Source organism: Numida meleagris, chromosome 23 (assembly GCF_002078875.1).
Source record: "Numida meleagris isolate 19003 breed g44 Domestic line chromosome 23, NumMel1.0, whole genome shotgun sequence".
Lineage (NCBI taxonomy): Eukaryota > Metazoa > Chordata > Aves > Galliformes > Numididae > Numida > Numida meleagris.
In genome coordinates, this window is record NC_034431.1 from 1,641,999 (window position 1) to 1,668,194 (window position 26,196).

A 26,196-nucleotide genomic window follows, 5' to 3' on the forward strand; every position below is an offset into this window, starting at 1 on the left:
AGGTTATGAAAGGCAAGAAATGATCTCATCTGCCTAAGGGAAAAAATCTGTGTTTTTGTTTTATGCAGTAGCATCATATTGTCTTGTGTTAAGAACAAACAGTTTGCTGTGCTTAGCCATTCACAAGGCCCATGCCTGTCTGACCCTTGTCTGAATGAGTCCTTCCAGTTTTGAGTGTTCTCTTATTCACATTTGCAGGAAAAGTTATGACTGAGTGGTATTGATTAGTCTTAAAAATATTTACATCTAGGCTGTTTCAGAACGGTTTCTGGAAACATTTCTCACTCTGTAATCCTACAGGTGAAATAATATTGTTTTCACTTACTAGATAAGTAGTCATAAGGAGTTGCAGCAGTAGTGCTACGCTGATATTGGACATTAGAAGTGGAACTTCAGCTCAACATACAGGAAATGGAAGAAACTTTCAGAATAGTTATAAATTGCTATCTTAATTTCTAGTTCAGAGTAAACTGTATATTTAATTTGTAAATGGACCATAATAGTCCAACGTACTTCAAAACAAGAGTCTGTTTTGCTCTATTGTCTCAAAGCTACGTTGAAAAGCAGGACATCTTCAACTTCAAGATTTCTTATTTATGCCAAACTGTCAATCAGCACAGCAGCAGGAAGGTTAGAGATGATTAGAGCAGAAACTGTAGAAGACAAAGCTACTTACTTTTTATGTTCTTCATGCAGACTCACTATGTCATATCCGAAGGTCAGCCTGATCTGGATGTCAAACAAAACTCTTCACTCTCCAGTGAGGTACAGGTTGGTGTTTCCCAGCCACCAGCCCACACTGATACGTTGGAATCTCAAACGAGTAGTCAGCAGCAAACAACGCAGTACATAATCACTACAACCACCAATGGGAACGGGGGCAGTGAAGTGCACATCACTAAACCAAGAACTTTCTCAGCAGAACACGAATGAAGAAGCGTTGTGGTGTCACTTGTATTTTTCCACCTTCGCCAAAAGCCCAAATATATGGGTATCCTGGAGCTCGTATGTTTTAAAGTATATGCTCACATCAGCTAAAATCTTGGAGCTCTCGTTAATGCTTTAAGAGGGTTTAAGTCCTCAGTGACCATGAAGAATTACCCTCAAAATCCTTCTGGGATGCCATTTTATGCAGCTTTTAACAAAAAGGACAAGAGGAGACGTGAAACTTCTGCTTGCCCTGGACTTATTTGGCATGTCTGCTGGCCCTAATTTTTTCCTTCTGAGAAGTGTCTCTGGTAACCATCTACAGTTTCAATTGTAAGGGAATAGCTTGCCCATCTGAAGGCTAATTGGCAGATTGTTGTATGTATATTTGTAATAGGAGCTGTTAAACAAGAGCATCACGTAAATTGCTGGAGTATGGCAGAACTGCTTTCTCTGTCTTTGTTTCAGCAGCCAAGGTGAAAGGGGCTACATGCTTGAGAGCAGACTTCCCGGAGAAAAAGAGCAGCAGCGAAGCGGTGACTCTTTGCGTGTGTGTGGGGATGGATATCGCAATGAAGCTGTGACGACGTGCAGAAGCAGTCCATTAAATTATTATTTTTCCAACCCTCAAACTGTTTACATGCTGTTTCCCCTATCCTACTTCACCAAGCAGTTCCAGAAAAAGGAAAAGTGCAGTCTTAGGTTTGGAATAAAACAATAGCAGCACGTAACAGTAGTACGGAGCCACTGTTATCTTTTTTTTCCCTCCAGAGTTTGCAGGGAAAAACGCCTTTTTGCCCATTAAAAAAAAAGGCTTATTTTAGCCTGCATAGCAGCTTCTGCTGTGATCTGTAACTATAGATCTGCCAGGAGAAATGGCTATAGGAGCACACCTTCTGAAAATGCAGGGTAGTCATCTGTTGTCACCTCGAAGTGGACGTATCTTTCTCTTGAAGACTGGATGAAGAGTTGGTTATGCTGGTTTTCCAAATACCTTGTTAACAATACACTAATTCCTTTGGACAGTTTCTGAAAATGACCAGCCTTGGACTCAGGAAACACAAGAAAAACACCAGTGGACCACTACTTATGGGACACAGAAAGCCATCTGCAAGAGTTGCCTGCTTTGCTAGACCTGGTCTATGTTCAGAACTCATGTTATGTCTAGGGACCAGGAGAAAGGGAAAGGTGTTGTTTTTATTTTTAAGGCAGTGTATTTTTTTTATTACATGATTCTCCTTCACAGGTCTTGTTGGTTGGTTATTTAATGCTTTTTGGTATTTGCAAGAGTATGATTACAACTCCATATACTGTTGATGGGCTGTACTGTACATGTTTAAATGTTCATTCATTCTGCTTGAAACCTCATCCCAGAATGCCAGTGCATAACAGGATAAGTTTATTTATAACATGAAAGCAAATAAGTTTTGTCTTAATGGCCCTTTGAGAAAGGCCAGAAGAACTAAGAGAGGATCTCTGTTTTTTCAATTTTTTCTTATGCTGCATTGAGTGCAAATCTGGAACTCTGGTGTAATTACTTCTACAGACTGAGATGGAGTTGAATCATGTGAGTAGTTGTATACATGTATACAGGTTGTGGTGCCAGCCCTTATGGAGGTAAAGCTCTTAGACATGAGAGAACTTAACACTCAGACTAGGAAAGTGGATGTCTTGTTACTTGCTGGCAAAGCCTGGTAGCATGTATTCCCTTGGTAAATGACATATCTATTAATATGGTGTGGAAATAGTGACTCTGCATGATGAGAAATCCTGATTAAAATACTGGCCAGTTCAGAACTGTTTCGAGGTAGCTTTGAAGTGATTTGCCAAAGTGTAGATTAATTTGTGCCTGGGATTTCACATCTCTTATTGCAGCCACCGTAGTGGGGCATTAACTAATAATTGGGGCATTAATGAGTTTGGTATCTTATTGAAGACCTGAGCTCCCGTTTAGTCAAGTGCAGTGATGAGTCTTGGTTCAGTGGATTTGGGAGCTCATCTACTTCAGCAGTGCAGCCAAGCAACTGTAATTCCCCTTAATTCATTTGAAATCATGTTGCTGAGCACTTTTTGAATGACAGGCCGTTGCAATGTTTGTGTGGGAGAACAGAAAGGGGCTCTTTGTATTGGCTTTGCCTCACAGTGTCCTTTATTAGGAAAGGGTCTGCCTTCAGACTGCTGTATTAATGACACAAGTCAAGCATGTGGTATGAGCAGTAGGAAAGTAGAAGACCTGGAAATTAGATAATTGCAAATGGGTACTGCTCTACGGGAGCATTTTTAAAGTCTTAAAGCCTGAAGTCTTTGGAGATGGTCAAACTTTGTCTTTAATGATTTTGCAAATGTGAAATTTAAAACAAAAAAAAAACCAAAAAAAAAACAAAAAACAAAAACTTGGCTTCATTCAGCTTTGGGAAAGGTCACAGAATGAGGATGCTTGCTCTTGTACCAGTTTTTTTTAAGCTGAGAAGTGCAAAGTGTTCCAGAAAACAGTTGTAAAATGGCATCTTTGAACTCACACCTTCTTTATTGAAGTTTCTGCTCTGTCCCGCAGCAATAGCGGTGTACTCAAGCCATCAGCTTGACACCAGCATTAAGTGATTCATCGTGTCCTCAGTCAAACTGATGCCTTGTGGAGGGAGAAGCATGTCTGGAAATCAAGTATTGTGAATTTTCATTCCAAAGTAATTAAGTACAGTGATTTCCCAGAATGTGGGGGGAAAGCTGAACAGCTCTGCAGCACAGCTGTGCAGCGGGGCTCGCTACTAAAAAGAAGACAAAGACAACAGTTTGCATGGATTTTTTTCCCAACTTCTGCAGTGCAGAAGACATAGGATTTATAATTGTTTTTTAACCAGAGCCACCCCAGAGATCTGTCTCTTAAAATAACGTCCTCCTGGAGCTTAACTCTGCAGCACTGCTACCTGCTCAAAGATGGGAATTGCCATGGGCTCTGCTCAGGGCTCGTGCTTTTCTGTGTAGGTGTTTTGGGTCAGATTCTGTTGTGGTTTTGTTTTTGTTTTCCACTATCCCCCCCCCGCCCCCAAAAAAACCTCCCCAAACTGACCCCTCTCTGACTGCTTGAGCACTGGGGATGGAACTTGGCTCTTTCCTACAGTGTTCTGCCCGCCATTATTTAAATGTGTATGTTCATTGTACATTCAGTGACTGTTAGAGTGTTAATAGTCTTGTGCTACCTGGCAGATGTAAAAACAAAATTAATAAATCTTTTTTTTTTTTAAATGCTGTGGTCTCTGTGGGCTGGCTCTAGCGTTCCCCTACTCTGGGCGCGGTTGGGGAAACCGTGGCTTTTAGCTAAATATTAGTTAAGAAAACTGTCCTTTTGTCACTGGGGGTCAGGGTAGGGTGGGAGGGAAGCAGAGGAAAAAAAACAAAAGTCCTTTCCGAGGTGCTGCTTTTTCCCCCTCCCCACGCCCCATTAAGGGCTCTATGAAGGCGCCTTCTGCTAGGACTGCGCAGGCGCGGCAGCCCTACCTCAGCGCATGCGCGGGGAGCGGCGCGTGCCTTCCCGCTTCCGGTGCGGCCGCCTTCTGACTTCCGGTGCTGGGGCTGTGAGGGGGCTGAGGAGGCGGCCGCTAGCCCCGGGCCGCGCCTCACCGGTAGCAGCTCCGGCGGGCTGGGCACTTACCGAGAGGCATCTCCCCGGCCTTGCTGCCGGTGGAGGAGCTGTACATGCTCGGCTGAGGTGAGGAGGCGGCCTGGGCGCGGGGGAGCGACCTCCAGAGCTCGGTGCGGGATAGGCGGCCCGCCGAAGCCCTCCTAGCGGTGCGTGCCTCAGTGCCCGCACGCGGGAGCGCGTGGCGGTGTTGTCGCCTCTCGTGAGCTTCAGCATCCCTGTCCTCTATGTACCCTGCGTGTGCCCGGAGCCGTTCGATGGGAAGCTTGGGCAGTTCAGTGTGAAATACCCATTTTTGTCCCGCTTTAGTGTTTTTTTTCCTCTACTTTCACTCGCTGTGCGTGATTCCTACCCTTTGGCCTCTGCAGGAAGCCAAGGGAGATGAGGGCTGGACTGTGCAGCTGTTTCCAAATTCTGTGTGAGCGGGGCCCTCCTCCAATGCCTGGCTGTAAACAGAGCTTGTGAGAAACATGAACTTAGTTTCAATGTTTTGGTTTTCATATTAAAAATGCTCCAAAAAGATAAATGTCGCCACTTTATCATGATGTTTTGCTCTGCTAATGACAGCTCCTGCATGTAGGAAGCAGTGTGAGCTGATCACCTGTGCTTGGTATTACACGCTCTCTGGATAAGCATTCCTCTGTTGGCACGGTGTGTTTGGTGGTTGCATATCCTTTTGCATTTCCCTGTGGTCTGTGTCTCTTATATTGATTGTGTAACTTGTATTTTGACAGCTGCTTCATCAAATGTGTCTCTTCAGTTGTTGTCAGTGTGGGATGTAGCTGGTTTGGGGACTGTGGGTGTGCTCAGGGTTTTGCTGCTGTTGTTCAGGAGCTGGAAAGAGAGAAGAATGGACTCTCTGGATCACATGCTGACAGACCCCTTAGAGCTGGGGCCATGCGGGGACGGAAATGGGGCGCGCATCATGGAGGACTGCCTGCTGGGTACAACCAGAGTCAGTCTGCCCGAGGACCTTCTGGAGGATGTGAGTAGCGCTAGGAATACTTTGTGTTTGCAGAGCCTTGACAAACAGAGTGTTTAACTCTCACTGTGGGAGAGCAGACTCAAAAGGGAAGCGTTGCTGACTGTTCTGAAAAGACATCGAACAGTACTTTGTATAATCCTAGAAAAACTTTGCAAACCTTTCTGTTATTTTCTATTTTAGGCAAAGATCTCTCTTATTATATAGTTGCATTTGAGAATAGAATGAAAGTTTTGAACTTTCTTGCTAACAGTATCTTTTATTTTCTTAATTTTCTTCCGTACAATGTTTTGCACATAGCGTGAGACTGTCTTGTGTTATTTAACCACAGAAAACCTTAAGAGCTTAAGTTGCTAACGGTGTGTATGCATTTATTTCATTGTCGTTCTTTCTTTTCTTTAGCCTGAGATCTTCTTTGAAGTTGTCAGCTTGTCTACGTGGCAGGAGGTGCTGACAGATGCGCAGCAAGAACACCTGAAAACGTTCTTGCCTCACTTTCCTGAGAACAACCGTGAGCATCAGAACAAAATCATCTCCGCGTTGTTCAGTGGCGAAAACTTCCGCTTTGGAAATCCACTGCACATTGCCCAGAAACTCTTCCGGGGTCAGTGAGCGTAATCATCTTTCGCGTGTTTTCAGAGTCAAGTTCTCAACAGGCATTGGACAAAAACTGAAGGATTTTTTATCATTTTTACTACAGATGGACACTTCAATCCTGAAGTTGTGAAATACCGGCAGCTCTGTTTGAAGTCCCAGTACAAACGCTACTTAAGCTCTCAGCAGCAGTACTTCTACCGGCTGCTCAAGCAGATCCTCGCTTCCCGCAACGTGAGTGTCTTCGGGGCACAGCCATCACTTCCTTGTGCTCTGTAATGAACAGGCTGTCTTTTTTCAGCAGCGTGCCTTGGTGAAAGCCTAGTGTTCACAATTCTCAAGGGTCTTTCTTCTACTTTTGCAATGTAAGAACGCTAGAAACACTGTTATGTTTACGAAGATGCGTATCAAACTTAGGTTTTAAAATTCTCATAGCTCTCATTTGTGTAGTGTCCTTTCCATGCCCACCTCACCCCTGATTTGCCCTTTTGTACTGTATTTTAACAAGTCAGTCTGCTGTGATTTTTCTACCATTTCTGTCATTGTGAAACTAGAAGTTTGCTAAACAGATAGCCTTACAAATCCCACAGCTTCGCTGGAAACTGGTGTAGAATAGCTTAGGATCTCTGATTCTGATGAAGTATTCTGTGGATACTGCTCTTAGCCAATCTCTGCCAACTGAAATATATCCTTTGTAAACGCTTTTTGTTTCATTAAGCTTAAACATTGAAGCATAGAGGATGCGTGGATGAAGAAAAAAATCGGTCTTTATAAAATGCCCCACGGTTATTGAATGAATAAGGAAAATGAATACAGAGCTGTACAGGAAGTTATTTCCTCTGTAGCTCTCAAAAGAGAAATTTTTCCTGTTTGCATTCGGTATGGAAACTGCACAAGTAGATCCTAGACCAGCAATTAGAGTTCTCTGAACAGTCCATGTTAAATGATAGTGTGATGTTTTACATACAAAGGAAGATGCAGAAATTTCCTATTAGACCCCTTCTTGTTCTCCTCTGCATCTGAATGATGGTCTAAAATGCTGATTTTAAAATTGCCTGTGTGGCAAATTCTGATACTTTGCAAGGGTTTTACCGTAGCTTTACCATTCTAACTTACAGAGTTATAACTGAGTTAGCTAACGTCATGCATTTCTCATCCTCCAGCACTTACTGGAGTTAGCTAGGAAGGGAGGCCCTGATATGATCCTGAAGAGAAAGCATTTCACACCATCATATGACGCAGAGGAGCGGGAGAGAAGGACACATCGGCGCTACTTGAAGATCCTGAGGGAAGTGAAAGAGGAGTGTGGAGATACTACTTTGTCTTCTGATGAAGAAGGTAATGCCCTGGAGTGAAGGAAAGATCTGAGTTGTGAATAGCGAAAAATATGTTTTTTAAAGTGAGGGTAGTGTATTTGATAGAGGAATGAGGAGTGAACTCCAGTTTTATTGGCTGCCCTTTAATAAGCACTGAGGAACAGGATTACCTGTGTTTGGGACTGATAAGACTTGCAGAAATTTATTTGATTATTTATTTATTTAAGATCTAAGCTCCTGGCCTCCGAGCTCTCCAGCACGTTGTCCGAGTCCACCAATTCCCCTGCGAGTGATACCCACATTGTCAACCATGGACATGAAAACAGCAGGTGAGAAACAACCTAGGTGTCAGTAAGGATTGAGGTGGGAGGGTTCCTTTGAGAACCTACGATAAGTCTGGTGTGAGAATCTGTTGTTTCATGAGAAATCATGTAAGACTTCAATTTTGTAGTCCCCAAAATATCCAAATCTTCTCATGCTTTGTTTTCACTTTAAAAAACTAGTATTTTAACTCGAGACTCTACAGTTTGTTTAATACTGCTGATTTTTCACCCTTGATGGTTGAAGCATCAGTATAGTACAGTTGTAACTCTTTAGGTGTATGTGGCAATGGAATTGCTCTGAAGGTTACTGTAATTAAGGCTGCAAACCCTTCAATTGTCACTTCTTTTTACTTCCATACTTGCATTAGCAATTAATCTAACGAACCAAGGTAGAAAGTGTTACAATAAACTGGTTGATGAAAAGAGTTTCAAATTATCAAGGAAAATTTATTTACTGTAAGTTGGAGGTTGTTGAGAGTGAGAATGAATAGAAAACGGCATTTTAAGTCTGTAAAGTAACAAAGCAAAACAAGACAAGCATATTATCTCTGACTTCTTTCATTGCAGACAGAATAGAACTTGGTGAAAGTGATTTGAAGATGATGCTGAGGAAACACCGCGAGAAACGAAAATATCAACCTGTAAGATAACAAGAAGTTTTGGGACCTGACAAGAAGCATGTGTGGCCACCCTTCCATTCCATACCATAATTACATGCAATCGTTGATGGATATGTGCATCCCTTGTTTATGGTTATCTGTTTAGAAGTATTCTGTAATTTTCCTGATGTGTTGTTGAGACACGTGATTTTCAGTTTGGGGATTGCAAGGCTTCCCTGTTTCTGTTGCAGTGGTTAACTTGTAAGCTGATCCTGGATAAGTCTGAGGTGTTCCAGTGTTTGATTATCTTCTGTACCTTTGTTGCTAACACAGCATTTTAACCTTTCCTGATTTTCCTTTCTGTCCCCTTGTCCCACGTAGGACCACCCAGATTTAGTGACGGCCGACATTACTCTTGAGGACATTATGACTCGTGTTAACGCTGGCAGGAAAGGTTCCTTAGCAGGTCAGTGGCTGGAAGCAGGGCTTGCAGGTTGCATAAATACAGGGTGCTCTGTGACTATGAAATGCTAAGGGTGGAGGTAGTCTCTACTGAACGTTGTATTCTTTTGCTCTTTGCCTTCCTGGCTAGCTACTCTGGGATTTTAAGTTTGGATTGCACACAGGTAGCTCCACTTTCCATTGAAGGTGCTTCCAGCTAATTGATGAAATTAATTTGCATGTCTGCTCTGGGCAGTTACCTTCACTTTTCTAATTTAATGTATGTTGGTGCAGGAACTGGAACTTTCCTGTTGAGGGAAAAAAAAAAAGACATGAAACACATGAAAGTATCTAGGAGGATGGGATGAACAGATAGTGAATGTTTGCCTTACATGTGTTTTTGGATATATGTTTAATTATATTGTTATTTTATGGCCCTCACTGAAATATAGTAAGATGTTTTCTTGTTATTTTTCTTACCTTTTATAATCTCTAAAGCTTTATTTGACCTTGCAACCTTCAAGAAAAAGATGAAGGAAAAGGATGACAAGAAGAAAAAAAAGCTGAAGATCATTAAATCAGAGGCGGAAGATTTGGCTGATTCGTTCAGCAGTGCACATGGGATCCCATCGCTGTCTCAAGATCATTCCCCCATCCCTCTGTCATCTGTCAAAGAGGAGTAAGTGCTTCAAAATGCCTGGAACACTTTGTACCATATAAAATGAGGGGTGTTCAACTCCATATACTCTGTCTATGAAGATGGATGTGATATATAGATACGATCTCATGCGTATATAAACTCAGGATGCTTACACTTTGCTTGTGTTTTCTTTCATTTGAAGACCTCTTGAAGAGATGAAGCCGTGCCTTGGAATAAATGAAATATCTTCCAGTTTCTTTTCCCTTCTTTTGGAGATACTGTTTCTGGAAGGACCTGCCAGTCTCTCTGTGGTGAGAACCACCCACATGTTTAAGACTCTTCTCGGAAAGTAAAATTATATAGAGTTCTTTTGTAGCTGTGTAATAGAGATTTTCTCCAGAAGCATCCTGCCCTAAGTCGCAGTAGTGTGTGGGTTCCATGGTAAAAAATTGCAAGTATTTGAGAGTGCATACCGCATTCAGTTTTTAATGAGTTTCATAAATTTAATTAATTGCCTTCATAAGTCGTTCCATACCTGCTATTTAGGTCACGATTAGATAAGTTCTGTGTATTAAGGCCGGTGACAGTGGGGAGTTTTTCTCCCATTTTTGCTGTTTTCTGAAATACCATCTTACAGTTACTTGCAAAAGTCAGGTGATCTTTTTTTGTCAGTATAAAATCTTCTTTTCCCAGTGCATGTTTAGCTGTTTTGTTTTCTAATAAAACATTCATAGCTTATTCATGCTTACTTTTTCTTTCCAGCTTGAGGATAAAATTATAGATTGGCAAACTTCTCCTGCCAGCGCGCTGAATAACTGGTTCTCCTTTGCCCCTAACTGGTCTGAACTGGTTTTACCTGCTTTGCAGTATCTGACAGGTGACAGCAGAGGTAAGAATAGCTGTCAGAAACACTAATGGTGCTTGTACATCAGTTCTAATCGGTGCTGGTTTACATTACAGCTCCAGTCAGTCTTTAATTCATCAGTACAGTAAGTCATTGTACTGTTTACAGTGTAATAGGTCTTATGGTTTTTTTCTTGATTGTGGTAGACTTCATTTGCATGTGGACCCAGCTTGATAAGACCCAGCTTGATTCGAATGAATGTGAAACTGAAACAGGCAGTTTCTCCTGTTCAGATCATGAGCTTAAGGCAGCATGTTTGAAGCAGGTACAAAGAGACTGCGGTTGTCTTTGGAGATAATTAAACTAGATGATGCTCTGAGCTATCCACTGAATACAGGAAGTTGGCCCAGCTTTTACCTGGGGCTTGGACCAGCTAAATTCACCTTGATCCTTTTAAACTGATTTATTCTATGGTTCTGATTTGCTTAGTTTTAAATGGAGGGACAACGTAGATTGTAGTGGCCTTTGCGAAATGGATACTTAATGTTCTCCACAGTGATGATGATTACTGTAAATCTCAAGTATGTTTCAACACAAGCCCAGGGATAGTTACCATACAGCAACAGTTCCTGGGATCTCATCTGACAGCTGGTAGATGAAAGTCTCGTTCTCCTGTTCTGTTCTTGAGCTTGCACTGTTACTCAGGAGATGCTGACCTTCCCATTGGGCAAGTGTGCATTCGGTGATGTGCTTATGTAACCTCTTAATACCCTGTCACTGTGAGTCTGACTCAGCAGTTTGCATTGCAGCTGTAGAATTCTGGGGGTTGCGCTGTTGTGTGATGTTTCTGAACTGCACATCTTTCTTTGTAGATGTTCCATCCAACTTCTCACCTTTTGTTGAATTCAAGGAAAAAACTCAGCAGTGGAAATTGCTCGGTAACTTGCACTTTTCTATGATTTCTACTGTGCTAAGGATCGGTTGTTTTCTCCAAGACTCTTCTTTTTTGCTTGCTGTAGCTCAGAGATGAAGTCCAGCAGATCTGTGATTTCAGTGGTTAGGCCTTTTGTATTCTTTTAGCTGAGCAGAAATGTGTTTCACATCCAATACTTTCATGAGACATTATTTTCAGCAATAGAAGGAGTAAGTGATCAAAGGCGCTGGGCTTTTCTCCTTTCTGTTGCTGACACAGCCATGTTTGTCACCCCTCAGATCTTTCTGAACGCCTTCCTATTTTCCATTCTGTAGAGCATACTTTCTGATTATTCAGACTAATTCTTAATTACAATTATAAATAATTTAAGCTTCTCTGAGAAGCAAGCTGATATTATTCCCATTTTACAAGCAGGAACCAAAGAGCAAATTAATAAGAAATTTGCCCAGGCTCATATTGTGTGAATTACAGATGCTTTGCATTTTTTACTTCAGCTTTAGCTACTAGGCAGATTTTTCTATTCTTAGCTATAGTGACTCTTGATCATATTCTCAGGCTTAAACTGGCTAAGTTTTGGAGTCAGGTTGGAGTTGATGATCTTAGAGGTCTCTTCCAACCTTAAAGATTCTGAGATTCTGTTGTTCTGTGGTATTCCTCTGCTCCTTTTCATACTCTTTGGTGCAGGTTATGTAGACACTTATTTCTGCTTGGGGTCTCGTTGACTGAGTTTTCTTTGGAAAGTGGAGACCACCTGCAAACGTCAAGTGGCCATATTGCAAGCAGTGTCTTTTCCAATAGTTCTTGGAGTTGAAGCATTATCCTTCATATGAGGTCAGGGGATTTATTAGGTTGTAGCCCTTTGCTGTGCCTGAATGTGTTCAAGTAGTGAAACTGGAGCATCTATGAAGTATGTAAGGTGCCTTGTGACTGGTGATGCATGGAGGTTAGAAGGGAGTAGGAGGTGACTGGGAAGTACAAGCAGCTGGCTTCATAACAAATAATTTTCATTTCCCATGTTTCTTGATTTCTTGGACTAGGTTCTTGCCAGGATCATGAGAAGGAATTGGCAGCACTGTTTCAGCTCTGGTTGGAGACCAAGGATCAGACTTTCTTCAAAGTGAGTCAGAAGAAAATGGTCTTTTAGCAGCACAAAGCCTGACTGGGTTGTATCCAACACTGACATTTCTGTGTTTTTTTGATAGGAAAATGAAGACAGCTCAGATGCCACAACACCGATTCCTAGAGTGTAAGTGTATAATACTGCTTTTAAACTGTCACAGTATGTGCTAAAGCTATGGAGTTTGGTCCTTGTACCTCTAGATCTGAAGATCTGGTTACTTCAAAGAAAAATTCTGCATCATATGGGAGGAGGGAATTTGTGGTCAGAGTTTATAAATAAAATAACTAGACATTGCAAACTCAGCTCAGTTTTTCCCAAATTCACCTGTTACCCAAGCAGACCTCTGGCCTGATGTGTGTCCTCATTACTAGATTGCTTACAGTCCTGGCTTATTTTCAGACTATAGATCGTATTTTAAGGTCTCTGCAGGACTTATTTATACCAGTATAAAAGCTTTCAGAGCTTTTTCTTTGGTGCTAAAAGAATTTGCAGTAAGGATGAGGTGGCTAATCCTTTGGGGTAGTTTTTGGGATTACTGTGGGCTTGTTGCTCAAAACTGATGGTGGCCTTTGTTTCAGAAGGACTGACTACGTAGTCCGACCTAGCACTGGAGAGGAGAAACGTGTGTTCCAGGAGCAGGTAAAAAGAGAATCTTCCGAAGAGTTGGCCATTAAAGCAAGAGAATTTGTATGGTATGAGAGTTGTATACTCTCCAAAAACTTTGTTGGTACAAATGGTTGATGTGTTCCTTCTTCTTGAAGTAGGTATTTCAGCCTCAGATAGAACTTGCTAGCAACATATCCAGACTGCTAATTTCGAAAACCCCTATGTTTCCAACGAATATCAGGAAAATTAATTGATTCTGTTAATGCCAACATTTCTATCTCCTTTGCCATCTCCCAGCAAATGAAGATGACGTATCTATATTTTTTGAACATGTATGAGTGCAAAAAGCAGAAGACAAGTGGCAGAATAAGTGCACTCATACATTTAGTTACCTTGTCTGTAGTAGACACAAGTTTCATTGTGTCTTTAAGGCTTGTGGCCTTGCTGGAAGAATGTGTTTATTAGAGGGTAAATGTGGTGAGTGTTCTTCTCTCTGGGTATATGTGCTGTTTGTGTGGTAGAATAAATTCTGGAAATCTTTTAGCAGATGAGAGGAGGAAGAAGTGGCACGTTGCTGCTGGGAGAAGAGGTGCTCGCTGGGTGTAATGCCTGGCACTGGCACTTCTGTAGTCTGTGCAGCTGGTTAACAGTGAACCCACTATATTGCACCTGGTCACTTTGTCTAGGCGTTGCTTTATATTCAGCAGTATGAAGTAGTTCATACTTGTCTTGATCCAAACTATGTTTGTTCCACACTATTTGAGTGTTTAATTAAAGAACTATCTAGAGAATGCCAGTAACTTAAGCTATATTATAACAGCAATTACAAGCCTCAAGACTTTGCTCTATATGCGTCCTGCTAAATTCAGTTCTCTTGTTTCAAAACACAGGAACGTTATCGTTACAGCCAGCCCCACAAAGCTTTCACGTTCCGTATGCACGGCTTCGAGTCCGTTGTTGGTCCTGTGAAGGGGGTGTTTGACAAGGAAACATCACTGAACAAAGCCCGAGAGCATTCCCTCCTGCGATCAGACAGACCAGCATACGTCACCATCTTGTCCCTTGGTAAGGTGACTGCGTCCTCTGACAGTTATTCATTAATGTATTTATTTTCTAATTAAAAGGCACTTTTGTCCACCCAAATAGTGACTTTAGGAATCTACGTTATAAAGGAAAAAGGTGGATGGACTGATACGACATAAATGAAGAAGAAATAAATTGCATGAGATAATGATGGTGAAATGCTGGGAGCAGGTATTACTAGAAGAGAAGACAGCTGTGTTTTACTTTTCTTCTGCGAGAAAATGGGAAATGGAGAGGAGAGTTCACGAGGCTGGTGGAAGCTAAGGCTCAGATAATTGGAAAACAAAAAGCAATGTTTTAAGTGTGCTGTTGTGAAGTTGAGTGCTGGTCCCTGTGTTCATTGCTCCTGACTCCAAGCCAGCACAGTTGGTGTACTTTAAAATGATGGTTTGTAATCTCTGCTCATATAGACTTCAGAGGCCCTGAGGGATCACTGGGCCTAGATTTCATTGAGTAAGAGGGCACTGTACAGTGGAGATGGAAAAGCAACACAGAAACATATCTGCTGAAGTATTTGAGTACAGCTCCTTCGTTAGGGCTGGAAGTTTAAGCTCTGATTTTCTATTTCAGTTCGTGATGCTGCTGCTCGACTTCCTAATGGAGAAGGAACTCGTGCTGAAATTTGCGAGCTGCTTAAAGATTCCCAGTTCCTAGCTCCTGATGTCACAAGTGCTCAAGTAAGTTGGATGTCGTCTGGGAGAAAAAACACAGAATTAACACCACGTCATGCATAGAGCTGCTTACAGTATAAATTCAGAAATAATCGATTTTTCAGAGCCCTTGGGTTTGTCAAAGCTCCGTTTAATCCAAGATGGCAAGCAGCACCCTGCAGGGCAACTTCTGCTCTTAGTCAGTTCTTCCTCACATTTAGATTGCCTGCGACTTACTCTGGTTTAATGCTGAATGGGTTTGAATTTTCTATACATGAGCTCTAGCTACCCCAGCCTGGCTGTTCTGTAATACAGTGAATTCTGAATTTTCAGGTTAACACTGTTGTTAGTGGTGCTTTGGATCGATTACATTACGAGAAAGATCCCTGTGTTAAATACGACATTGGACGCAAGTTGTGGATCTACCTGCACCGGGACAGGAGTGAGGAAGAGTTTGGTAAGCCTGGCTTGGTGGGACTGCCCTGTTCCCTCATGATCTACAGAACTGAAAATGTCTGTATATTTCACCCTGTTTTTTCAAGAGCGTTTGCCATGCTCTTGAGCTTCTTTATCCTAGTTGAATAATGAACATTAATTCATCAGTCTAGCTTTTTTTCTCTAGTCTTTGTTAGTGTTAGCCCATCAACACTTACATACAGTCTTGCAGAGCAGTATGTTAGTTTATAGTGAGTATTTGTTAGAAGAATAGCATCCTTTGTACGAGAACTGCAGATGGATGTCCATTGACAACATCAACACATCTTCATTTCAGCCTTTTTGGGCTAATTTTGTTTAGTGGGTTTTTGGCTTTTTTTAATGTGCTATTACGTGTACCTGTGTGGATGTGTGTTGTATTTCTTGCCTGAAGATGAACTTAGAGGTTTGGATGGCCACTTTCTTAAGTAAATTTGCTTGTGTTCAGGAACCCTAACCATTACTTTGTATTTGCAGAACGGATCCACCAGGCTCAAGCTGCTGCAGCAAAGGCCAAGAAAGCTCTCCAGCAGAAGCCGAAACCTCCGGCAAAAGTGGTAAATTTCTTTGCACAGATTTGCACAGATGCTTTTGTGATTGAGAGTGAGATACGGATTTAACTTAATCTGTAAATCTTGCACCCATTGAGGCTGATGAAAATTGCCACCTGTTCATTTAATTTCCCTTTTGAGCTAACAGTTTGTTCTGTACATGTATGTGAGAGTTAGTCTGGTACCAGCGCACAGTATGTAGAAGAAAAGAGGGAACTTTGCTTCTCCCAGTGTCTGCTATTGCCCATATTGATCTTGGCAGGAAGGTCAACAAGTTTCCTTGTGCTCCCTCTCTTAGAGGTGGTCTCTTTAGATCCTGTTTTGAGATTAATCTGTAGCAGAGCATGTGAAACATGCCTGCTATTCTCCCTCTTGGTATGCTGAAGCTGTGAGAATTTGGATGTCTTTCTTTTATTTTTTGGCATTGATACCAAATATCTGTAAAATAGTCACAGCTGGCAAATTAACCAGAGTGGACATCTGACTGTTATGAATGCTTCTCGCTGCTGAGATGCATTCTCCCTTAGAACAGGAAGCCAAACTGACCAGCCCACTTGTGGCTGCCATTGAGGAAGGCAGAAGGAGCACTGTCTGTGATTTCAGGATTTTGCACCATGGCATCATTTGTAATTCTATAGTTTGAAGTGCTCAGTCCATTCTTACAGTGCAACAATCGCAGCCGGTTTCTGCAAAGACCTTCACTTTGACTTGGTTTCTCTGCAGAAATCGAGTAACAAGGAGAGTTCTGTGAAAGCACTCCCCAGCAGCACATCAGAGCCTGCTCAGCTGAGCCTTAGTGACTCCAGCATGCCGCCAACTCCCGTGACCCCTGTGACACCTACTGCACCAGCATTACCAGCAACACCTATTTCCCCCCCACCAGTGTCTGTGGTTAGCAAGAATGTACCTAGTGCTGGATCAGAGCCAGCAAAACCCAGCCAAAGGTATGCTCTCCTTCTGTCTCATACGTCACTTGTGAATATTACTGGTTCTTTCTCAGTCACCTCCTACACCACTGCTGACCTACTGGCTTTCTCTTTTCTGTAGTGTTCTTCTGGTTTCATCCCCTACCATGCCGCAGCTTGGGACGTTGCTTTCCACAGCCCAGAGTTCACAGACCCAGCCTGGGCCGCAGCCACCTCCCACCCGGGTGGTAAGTCATACTGCGTCGTCAGTGTTGCCGCAGGTCCGAGTGGTCAGTGCCCAGTCCAGCCTCCCAGCTGTGTCTCAGCAAGCACCAGTGGTAACGCAGCAGCAGCAGCAGCCTACGTCAGTGCCTCAGATCCGTGTTCCAGCTACAGCCACGCAGACCAAAGTGCTGCCTCAGGTGAGACCGGCTGCATGGAAATGGTGGAGTAGCTCTGGCTGCTCGTCTGTGGGTCTCTCAAGTATGGTGCAGCTGCAGAAACAGAGCATTGTTAACAGCTGTGCACAAATACTGTTCCGTGCCTCTTTTCATGTTTCCATTGCCGGTTTATGTGGCAGCATTCATTTGTATGTTACAGTAAAAAATACAGAATTTGCAAGCTAAGGCATGAGAGAAAACCAGTAAGTATTAGTCTGTTAGGGTTGTGTTAGTCTGCTCATAAGCTGCCTCTTTGTTTTGCTGTAGGCTGTGATGACTCTACCAGTAAAAGCTCAAACCAGCCCAGTACAGGTGCAAAGACCAGGCACCTCTGTGACAGGACAGACAGGCATCACTGTGACAGGACTGTCTGCAGCACCCAGTCCTGCTGTAAAGGCAGTAACCAGCTCTCCAGGCAGTTCTGCTACAAGCACCTCCTCTACCACTGTCATCCAGAATGTAGCTGGCCAGAATATCATCAAGCAGGTGAGAGGGAGGAGAGATGAGAGTGAACTGCATGTCCCAGTTGTTTACCATTTATCGTGACAGATGTGCATGCAGATGTGAAAAGACAGTGAAAAGAACAGTTAGCCATCATGTACAAGTTGATTGACCATGCAGGCTTGGGCAGCTGCTGGTTTGCTGTATTTTAGCCCCATTTCCATGTACAGGTGAAGAATATGTTAGTGCAGGCTCTTTAACTTAGAATCTGCACCAATTGATCCTTTTTCCATTCCTTTGGTTCGAAGAAGAAACCAATTCCAGGATATTTCAGATGGTTTCATGAATGCTGTATAATGAGCAACCAGAACTATTTTCCGGAGTGCAGTGAGCACTAGCATTGTGCTGAAGAAGAAAAGAACACTGAGCAAACATCAGCCTGTTGGGAAGTTTTGCTTTTGTTTTACTGTACCTTGGACTGTGTTCCAGTTTGATATAGCAAATCTGGTTCTTTCATCTTTTCCAGGTGGCTATTACAGGGCAACTTGGCATGAAGACCCAGCCTGGAAGCGGCATCCCGCTTACAGCTACCAACTTTCGGATCCAAGGAAAGGATGTGCTGCGCCTACCCCCCTCCTCCATCACCACAGATGCAAAGGGACAGACTGTGCTGCGCATCACCCCGGACATGATGGCCACCCTGGCCAAATCTCAAGTCACTACTGTCAAACTGACTCAGGACCTCTTCACAGCAGCTGCTGGAAGCAGTGCTAGTGGGAAGGGCATTTCTGCAACTTTGCATGTGACATCCAATCCTGTCCAGACTGCTGATTCTCCAGCCAAGACTAGCACAGCCACTTCTTCTTCTTCCAGTCCAGCTGGGAGCACGGTGGTTAAAGTGACTCCTGACTTAAAGACCGCAGAGCCAACGAGTTCTGCTTTCAGACTGATGCCTGCTCTAGGCATGACTGTGGCAGACCAGAAGAGCAAAGCCATTACTACAGTGGCATCCACTGAGGCCAAGCCAGCTGCTACCATAAGAATCGTCCAAGGGCTCGGGGTGATGCCACCCAAAGCTGGGCAGACAATTACTGTAGCTACTCATGCTAAGCAAGTACCCTCTTCTGCAGCAGTGAGCGTGCCTGGCACAGTCCATACCTCAACTGTCTCATTACCAACCATGAGTGCCACAGTGTCAAAAGCAGTTGCTGTTGCTTCAGGAGCTGCTGGGACTCCCATAAGTATAGGCACAGGAGCTACTGCTGTGCGGCAGGTACCGGTCAGCACCACAGTAGTGTCTACATCACAGGCAGTAAGTAATGCTGAACTTTTTCTGGATTTGGTTGAGAAAGGGCAGTGATGGTTTATTACTGATGGTTTATCTCTAAAATGATCTGCAAAAGGTCAAATGAAGTACTGTAGAATATGAGTCCACAGCTGATTTCATGGTGTTGGAATTGTAGCTGAATATTGAATGACCAGAAAACAGTTAAATGTCTATCTTCCATTAACTCCTTTGGAGACAGTGAGTGAAATAAACTGTATTGCAAAAGTTGAATAAGCTAATCGATATTACCATAGTTTCATAGGGATAAAAATGATGGGCAAATGCAATGCTCCTTCCCAGAGAAATATCATGGTGCAGAGGTGGAGGGGATGTGCAGGTTTGAGGCAGCTGTGAAGTGAATGAGTTGGAGGTGAACTTTAATGAGCCTGAAACAGAGCACAGATCACATCAGCAGCACTGCTTTGACTTCTATTCCCAGGGTGCTGAAAAGCAAGCTGAGTGGTAATTGCATGTTGTCAGGCAGTTTCTCTGCTGTGTTCCCTGCAGCTTCTCATGTGGTCTTCAACTTCTCTAGGGTAAACTACCAGCTCGAATAACAGTGCCTCTGTCAGTGATCAGCCAGCCAGTGAAAGGCAAGAGTGTGGTGACTGCCCCCATCATCAAGGGCAACCTTGGGGCCAAGTGAGTACTTTCCATCTAGTAGCTTTGTTTAGAAAGAGACTGAGGAAGTTCTCTGTCCAGTGAAGTTCCTGGGGATCTCACAAGCAGTGGGTGGTAGTGATTTGAAGTCTGCTGACAGGACTGCTAACAGCAAGAAACCGAGAGAATATGGAGTCAGGCAAAGAATGCAGTTCTTGTTGAGGTGCCCTGAGATGTGGATTCTAGCACATACAGGGAAGAAAATAATAATATTTGCTCTTAAACCAACTATAATAGTTTAGTTTATAAAAGATTAGTTCTTTGTTGGAGCAAGAATTAACCTGGTGACAGACCTAAAACTGTAATGTGAGGCCGTCTCTCTGTTAAAGAAACCAGTGCATTGTTAACTGCCTCAGTGCAAATTCCTGTGGCGTTCAGGTATTGCAGTCTTTCTGTTTATTCTTCCATGAATTCTGGTAGTGTCTCCCTTGGTTAATATTTCAAGGCAGAACATTGTGTGCTCAGCTATTTTCTGCATTCCCTGAGAAGCGTTCAGGTCTGATCTGACTAGCCCAGTAACAAACACGGTCCAGAGTTAGAGGGTTTAATTCATGTGATAAGGTAATTCTCTCTAATCGTGAGAAATGTTGACATAAACTTTTCACTTGTGTATGTGCCATTGTTGTGAAACAAAAATAATTAAAATCATTAGTAAATTAGCTAAGTAATTTCGTCTCCTAGCAACTGAAAAACGATTTGTGAAAGATATAACTGCTGTACCATTTATTAACCTTTCAACAATTCTCCTTCCTCAGCATCAGTGGATTGGGTAGAAACATCATCCTGACTACGATGCCAGCAGGGACAAAACTGATTGCTGGGAACAAACCAGTGAGTTTTCTGACTGCACAGCAATTGCAGCAGCTCCAGCAGCAAGGCCAAGCCACACAGGTATTGACGTGTGGAATGATTCTCTTGTTTGCTTTGTGATGGCTTAGCATCCTCATGAGGACATTACATACGATACATGGGTTTCCATAAAAAGTGCAGGTGCACAGCTTGTCTGTATTAAGCACATGCACTGCATCGTTTCCTTTACCTTCCCTACATCCAGCTATGGTTTTTAAATGTTTTTGAAGTCCTGATAGTATAATGAGTGGAAAATCGAAAGTCCTGTCAGGAGACATTTCTGATTGATTGGAGGATTGTTTCTGTACCGTTGACTTTTTGTGTTGTGCTTTCCACTTTGGCTTCTGCAGGCCTGCATTTCATGAAGAAATCACATCACTTCTTTGTATAACCATTTTTCTGTTATTTCAGAAAAGTAATCTCCATTGAGAGCTGCTAATAATAAGTCTTTAGAAGTGAAGTATCCAATGGATTGAAGTTCTTCTGAAAACTTGTAGTAGCAGCTGATATGTAGGTTGTTATTCAAACTAGATTTTATTTCTTCCTCTCTAATCTTGAGATCTCTTGCCACTCTCCCACATGAGCAGTGAATGGAGTGGTCTTCTTGTGCCATATTCTACTCTTGATGTGTTTTGGTCCTTGGTCTTGTTCACATAACTGAAACTTTGTCAGCAGCAGAAGCAAATCATTTACCAGTGTGATGCAAGCTATGTGACACCAGGTTGTTCTTGACATGAATTGAATTTTTTTCTTTCCATCTCAAACAGGTGCGAATTCAGACAGTACCAGCCTCCCATCTCCAGCAGGGAACAGTGTCTGGCTCAACTAAAGCGGTTTCCACTGTCGTTGTGACAACAGCTCCATCTCCAAAACAGACCCAAGATCAGCTATGAGTACTGGTCTGAAAACTGATCGCTTTCCAGCAACTTTCCTGAATATGTTGTCACCTTCCATCCAATCATCCAAGGTTACCTAACCACAGTCATGGCTAGGGGTTGGACTCATTGGTTCTCATGCAACACACGTTGCTTGTTCTGGAGTCAGCATGTGATGTTGAGGTAGAAATTCCACTTCAGAAGATGCTGTACCTGTACAACAAATGGTTTCAGTCCAGATCTGTAAAGCCAAACTCTGTGGCATTCAGTATTTAAGAAATGTCTTCCTTTTCCTCTTCCCATCTGAAGGTCTTTTTACAAAGGGCCACCTGTCATTTCTGTCCATTTTGGGTTGTAAACAAAGCAGTTGAGCTTGGATCTTCTTGACCAGGGTATCTTGCTCAGAAGAGGTAACTTGTTGGCTTTTCAAAGTCATGAAGAAGATGCATCATTTTGGTGGAGCCTAGCTGTATTTTAACCAGTGATTCTGGCCTTCAGTTTGGTTTTTATCTTTAGAATTTTATCCCTTTATACATTTGTTTGAGTTTTGCACATACTGGAGAAGAGTTCCTTGCTGTCCTGACGTGACCTTGAAGCTTTCCCAGAATAAGATCACAAGAAATGTTGAGCTAGGAGAAGAATAAGAATTCAGAAAGCCTTACAAATCCCTTCGCCATCTCCTTTCAGTTTTGTACAGCGTGTTGTTTTGTGTACATGATTGTCTAGCTTGCCAAGGGCTAATAGATTGTCCACCTTCCTTTGGAAGATGGTTCCTTCTAACATGGTTTCTCTTGTCTTTTTTTAAAATGTTTGCTATGAGTTGCATATTATTGAATATAATGTATTTAAAGAACCAAATCTTGTCTCTCAGTGCTCTCCAGTGCTAGTAGAACTTCATGACAGAAGCCTTAGCTGAAGCTGTGTGTTGCTGTGCAGCTGCACCTGAGCAGAGCAAACTGTTGTGCTGAGCTTCAGGTCGGGTACGTCAGTCTTCCTGTACAGCAGCTAACCTACTGTGTGAGTTGGAGGAATCTGAGTATTTAAATTAAAAAACTGGCTAGCTGCGAGTATTGAATAAGCAGGACACACCGCTACACAAAGCAAGCTCTTGAATATGCCACAGGAACAGAATTGGGAGTGGTAACAGTTCTGAGCACCTGTCCTGCTTTGGCAATTTGTGTACCTCTTGTACCTTAAGTCTGTCAAACAAGTGGACAGCCAGAGGGCTGCGGCCTGGGAGGTGCGTGAGACATTCTTCTTAAGTCTTTTTACAAATCTTTTTAGTTGTGAAGTTAAAATGAGAAGTGGAAGACATGACAACTTTCTTCCCTCGCTTTTATGAAAGAGCCTCTAAATTCAAAGCATAATCAAGATGATTGTGCTCTGTTAGTTCTATTTGTAAGGCTCTTCAGTGTCAAAACTTGCAATCCAGTGCTGAAGGATGATTACAGTGTGAAGCACCATTAATTTCCGTGAATCCTCTTGCAAGCAAGTTGAGTTTGAGTTTGTCTCTGGACAAAAAGCATTGAAAGTATTAGGCTTAATGAAACTAAAAAACCATGCATGCAATTGCACGAGTTTGGTGTCTCTCTGAGGTTGCTGGTGCTGCTGAGTTTCAGCAGTCTTACTGTTCAGATCATCACCATCTCCTTTCTTCCACTGCTGTCTTTGCTGAACTGCTTGTGGACACGAGCTACCTTTCCGTGCATGACTGCTTGACTACAGACCATTCTCGTTGCTTTCAAAGCCTGTGATCTTCAGGGAAAGAGTGCCAGTCACTATGTGGGTTTCTTACGTTAAAGAGCTACCTTGTGAATTGAATAGCACACCAATTTCAGGAGCAGAGCACGCCCTGTTCCATGGTTCAGCTTCCACCCGTCTGATGTGTCGGTTCCACTCTGGTTGAAAAATAACCCTTCAGCTTCTGCAAGTAAAGAGCAGTTGGTTTTATAAGTAACCTATAATCTCCTAGCAGTATGCTTAAGGGCAGAGAGGGGTTCAAGTTATGTTTTTTTGTGTATGCCAGAGTTGGATGTGGGTATATTTAAACTAGGCTGTTTTCCAGGTCTTTGCTCCTTTGTCCCCTTGCACTGGGAACTAAACACTCTTCCAGGTGAGTACTGCAGAGCAGTGTGCAGGAGCAGGAGTTAAAGGCCGAGAGAAAGTCGTGTGCTGACAGTGTCCATCTTCCAGCTGCTTGTCCTGCAGGGCCTGAAGCTGAAAGGACTTTTGCTCTGCTGCATCCCCACCGTTACCTTTTTTAATTAAAGAATGGAATTAGAGCCTGTTTCATCGCAGTGAGTTCCTCACTAATGTTATGTAAGAGCCTTTATTGTTTCTTGAAAGCTGTGGGTTCGGTATTTATTTCCGCCAAGAGAACATCATGTAATCATTGCTTATAAGGCCTGAGAACTACCCGAACTGCCACAGGCCATTTAAACACACTCCAACCTTTATTTTAACAACTGCTTCATTTTATTCAAATTGTGGGGAAAATCTGCATTTATACCTCAGCAAGATGTTCTCATAACCTAAGGATCTCTCCTTGGGGTTACTTTGAGTGTTCCTTTTTCAAAGCCAACTAACTGAGCAGCCATCTGCCTATTTTTAACAGTTGTTCTTCACTTCTCAGTTCTTAGGTAAATTCAGAAACCTTGTCTCTTGCTTTTCATACGGCAAATCTGAACCATAGACACTATAACAAAATAGAAATAGACTCAGCTTTGGTACCTGGTCCACCTGGCCTGAATTTGGGAGCTAACATCAGGACCCTTGTGGCTGAGCACTGCTCACAGTGCGCTGTACGGTGGCAGCCTGATGTTAATTCTCCCTCCCAACCTTAGACACAGCAACTTGTTACAGAGCAGACAGGGCTGCAGGGGAAGCTGGATGGAGACTGCCCCAAACAGAGATGTGTTTTAATACTGTCGTTGCTGGACAGCAGTCAGCTTAGTTCCATCTGCAACTTAGCTGAGTCATTATTATGTGGGTAAGTTAGTTGTGCTGTAAATCAAATAGCATCCGTAGTGCTACGCTGGTCCATTCAATGGCAGCGAAGTACATCCAAGTGCAGCAGTGGGAATTAACATTTTGCCACCAGCAAAGTGGTTAAGCATTAACGCCGTCCTCTGCTCTTGCATTTAATAGCTTTATATTCCATGGAATATAAAGATAATTATGGATGACCAGCTCAAATTGGAGCTTTTAAGCATTTAGTTTCGAGATGACGCATCCTGTGTAAAGTGACCCATCCAAGAGTATGTGGGAAGATGGTGGTAGCACAAAGTATTAAACTCAGATCATTCCGATTCCATTTAGTTTTGTTGTTAAATTACTGACAGAGCTTTTAAAGTGTTAGAGTTTAAATTTTTCTCAAAATAGTGTAAGCATTTTCCTTTAAAATGACCTGACATTGGCTTTCCCACAAGTCCAGCGGAATTCATATCTGTGAACAGGCATGGAGCACTGCAGTTCTCATTCATGTTTTAGGGGAGTCCTGATTTCTTTTCAGTTGTAAATGCAGTCAGCGATTTCCAGATTGAGCATGGATTGATCTTGGACACGGTGTCCCACACTGAGGACTAAGAAGTGATAAATTAGAGGTAAAAGTGTTGTTAAGAACCAGTTTGTTCGCTTCCATTGAGAAGTATCCACCAAACTAACCTGCTCAGCCTTCCATCTGTCAAGTCACCTTTTCTCACATCCTCCAGTTTGCAAGACCTGGGGCAAAGTAACTCCCCTTCCAGAAGCAGGATCCTTGATGGAGAATCGTGCCTGTCTTTAATAGCTGCAGGACCAGATGCTTTTTCATCCACACCTACAGCACAAGGTGCCACCAAATGCAGGAGGGAGCAGACCTGCTGCAGGTCACACTGCTGTGCTGATGCTGTGTATAGAGCCAGCAAGGACCTGGAAGCAAGCACCTGAAAAGATGCTGACGTTGTCTGAAGCTGGGTAAGTGACTTTAATGCTTTGATGTGTCATTCTGAATGAATTTTCAGCAATGGGAAAATGTTCAGTGTGTCCCTGGGGAAGCAGCAGTTAGCTGGTATTTATGAGACAGATGGAAACACTATGTGCAAAAATAAGCTTGATTACTCAAAGTTTTGTGCTGAGGACTCTTTGACCGCTTCAGCAAGCTGCCTGTGGTGAGAACTGTTTTCTTCCCTGTTTTCCTGTGTCCTCAATTATACAGTGAAAGTCTGAGTATGGGCAGAGAGTGAAAAGTCACTGCAACTTTACGAATTACTGGTCTCTCTTTGCGCTGCCTGGTGTAAGGAAATAACTTCTGTTTCATAGCTGGGGTGGAATGTGTGTGTGTTGTTTAAATGACAAGCAGTAGGTCGGTGAGCTGTTGTATTGTGATTGGCTTTTAACAATGTTCCTGTAATGAAAGAGCTCTTCCAGAATAGGTTGTCAGGTAATAGCTTATGAAGCTGTCTTAAAGCTGGTGAAAAGCAGAGAGAGCTGGTTATCTTTTCTGTCAGTTTTATTGTCACAGTGTCATACGTGGTCATACAGGATGCTGTTCACTAAAATCAGAACCTTCAGTGAGCTGTTGTTCCCAACGTGCTCTAGGACAGCTGGGCAGGCAGGAACATGTTAACATGCAAAGCTTAGGACTCCCTAAAAAGCCCTAAGAGCTACATCGTCACAAATCCAGCACCACATTCCTTTGAAAGGCAACAGGAAGGCCTGGCCTGTAAACTTAGCAGTAACAAAGAGAAAAAGTCCACGGTCTGAGGAGTGAGTCCTGCACCTTCTGCAACCTCCGTGTGTCCTGCTAGAGCAGGGCCTGTGGAGGGAACTGTAAATACAGGCAGCAAGGAGCAGTGTTCATCAGCTTCACCCAGCTGTTATCCCTACTGTAGTGATGCAAGTCCCACAGGAATGAAGCACACAGCCCAAAATCTTGACCAAACACACAGAGCAACCTAGGGAAGGGAAGGGAAGGGAAGGGAAGGGAAGGGAAGGGAAG

The 26,196-nt window shown here is 42.9% G+C and overlaps 3 protein-coding genes and 2 long non-coding RNA genes across 20 annotated transcripts in view; 3 read left to right on the top strand and 2 right to left on the bottom strand.

Moving 5' to 3' along the window:
- Positions 1–3,295, top strand: part of PRDM10 (PR/SET domain 10) — a 40,861-nt gene extending 37,566 nt beyond the window's left edge. For 9 of the 11 annotated variants that reach the window (XM_021376251.1, XM_021376249.1, XM_021376256.1 and 6 more), the window contains one exon: positions 697–3,295. In XM_021376251.1, coding sequence (XP_021231926.1) covers positions 697–933 — 237 coding nt within the window. In that variant the 3' untranslated portion in view covers positions 934–3,295. The remainder of the gene's footprint in view (positions 1–696) is intronic. The other 2 variants (XM_021376259.1, XM_021376260.1) reach the window with 2 other exon arrangements.
- NFRKB (nuclear factor related to kappaB binding protein) lies at positions 4,448–22,076 on the top strand. 4 transcript variants are annotated; one of them, XM_021376245.1, is made up of 26 exons: positions 4,448–4,633; positions 5,396–5,549; positions 5,949–6,150; positions 6,247–6,374; positions 7,304–7,478; positions 7,684–7,785; positions 8,347–8,420; positions 8,760–8,844; positions 9,318–9,498; positions 9,662–9,770; positions 10,222–10,348; positions 11,176–11,241; positions 12,275–12,354; positions 12,440–12,483; positions 12,936–12,996; positions 13,854–14,028; positions 14,617–14,723; positions 15,030–15,153; positions 15,648–15,727; positions 16,445–16,665; positions 16,769–17,048; positions 17,334–17,552; positions 18,034–18,819; positions 19,370–19,476; positions 20,250–20,385; positions 21,111–22,076. In XM_021376245.1, exons 2-26 carry the CDS (start codon positions 5,415–5,417, stop codon positions 21,234–21,236), a joined length of 3,930 nt encoding a protein of 1,309 aa, XP_021231920.1. In that variant the 5' UTR covers positions 4,448–4,633; positions 5,396–5,414; the 3' UTR covers positions 21,237–22,076. The 4 variants fall into 4 exon arrangements, with proteins under 4 accessions (XP_021231920.1, XP_021231921.1, XP_021231922.1 ...); XM_021376246.1 differs by having other exon boundaries at positions 12,939–12,996; XM_021376248.1 differs by having other exon boundaries at positions 4,587–4,713.
- The window catches only part of LOC110387744, a 20,079-nt gene continuing 1,991 nt past the window's right edge, over positions 8,109–26,196 (bottom strand). Inside the window, exons 2-3 of one of the 2 annotated variants that reach the window (XR_002432675.1) lie at positions 9,633–17,120; positions 8,109–9,127 (exon numbers count right to left, since the gene is read on the bottom strand). This is a non-coding gene — a long non-coding RNA (uncharacterized LOC110387744). Of the gene's footprint in view, positions 9,128–9,299; positions 17,121–26,196 lie in introns of both variants that reach the window. The other variant, XR_002432674.1, reaches the window with a different exon arrangement.
- On the bottom strand, positions 24,563–25,022 carry LOC110387747. The gene is made up of 2 exons (XR_002432700.1): positions 24,882–25,022; positions 24,563–24,799 (listed from the first exon to the last, which is right to left on the bottom strand). It is a non-coding gene; the product is annotated as an uncharacterized LOC110387747 (long non-coding RNA).
- ST14 (suppression of tumorigenicity 14) overlaps positions 25,036–26,196 on the top strand; it is a 28,224-nt gene continuing 27,063 nt past the window's right edge. For both annotated transcript variants that reach the window (XM_021376261.1, XM_021376263.1), the window contains exon 1: positions 25,036–25,172. The gene's annotated coding sequence lies outside the window, so the exon portion shown is untranslated. The remainder of the gene's footprint in view (positions 25,173–26,196) is intronic.

What these genes read in the sequence shown, in the direction of transcription:
- NFRKB (XM_021376245.1), top strand. Translation starts at nt 5,415, where the DNA reads ATGGACTCTCTGGATCACATGCTGACAGACCCCTTAGAGCTGGGGCCA. An exon ending in TTTGTCTTCTGATGAAGAAG is followed by an intron (nt 7,479 to 7,683) that starts GTAATGCCCTGG and finishes TATTTATTTAAG; the next exon opens with ATCTAAGCTCCTGGCCTCCG. An exon ending in ACAACACCGATTCCTAGAGT is followed by an intron (nt 12,484 to 12,935) that starts GTAAGTGTATAA and finishes CCTTTGTTTCAG; the next exon opens with AAGGACTGACTACGTAGTCC.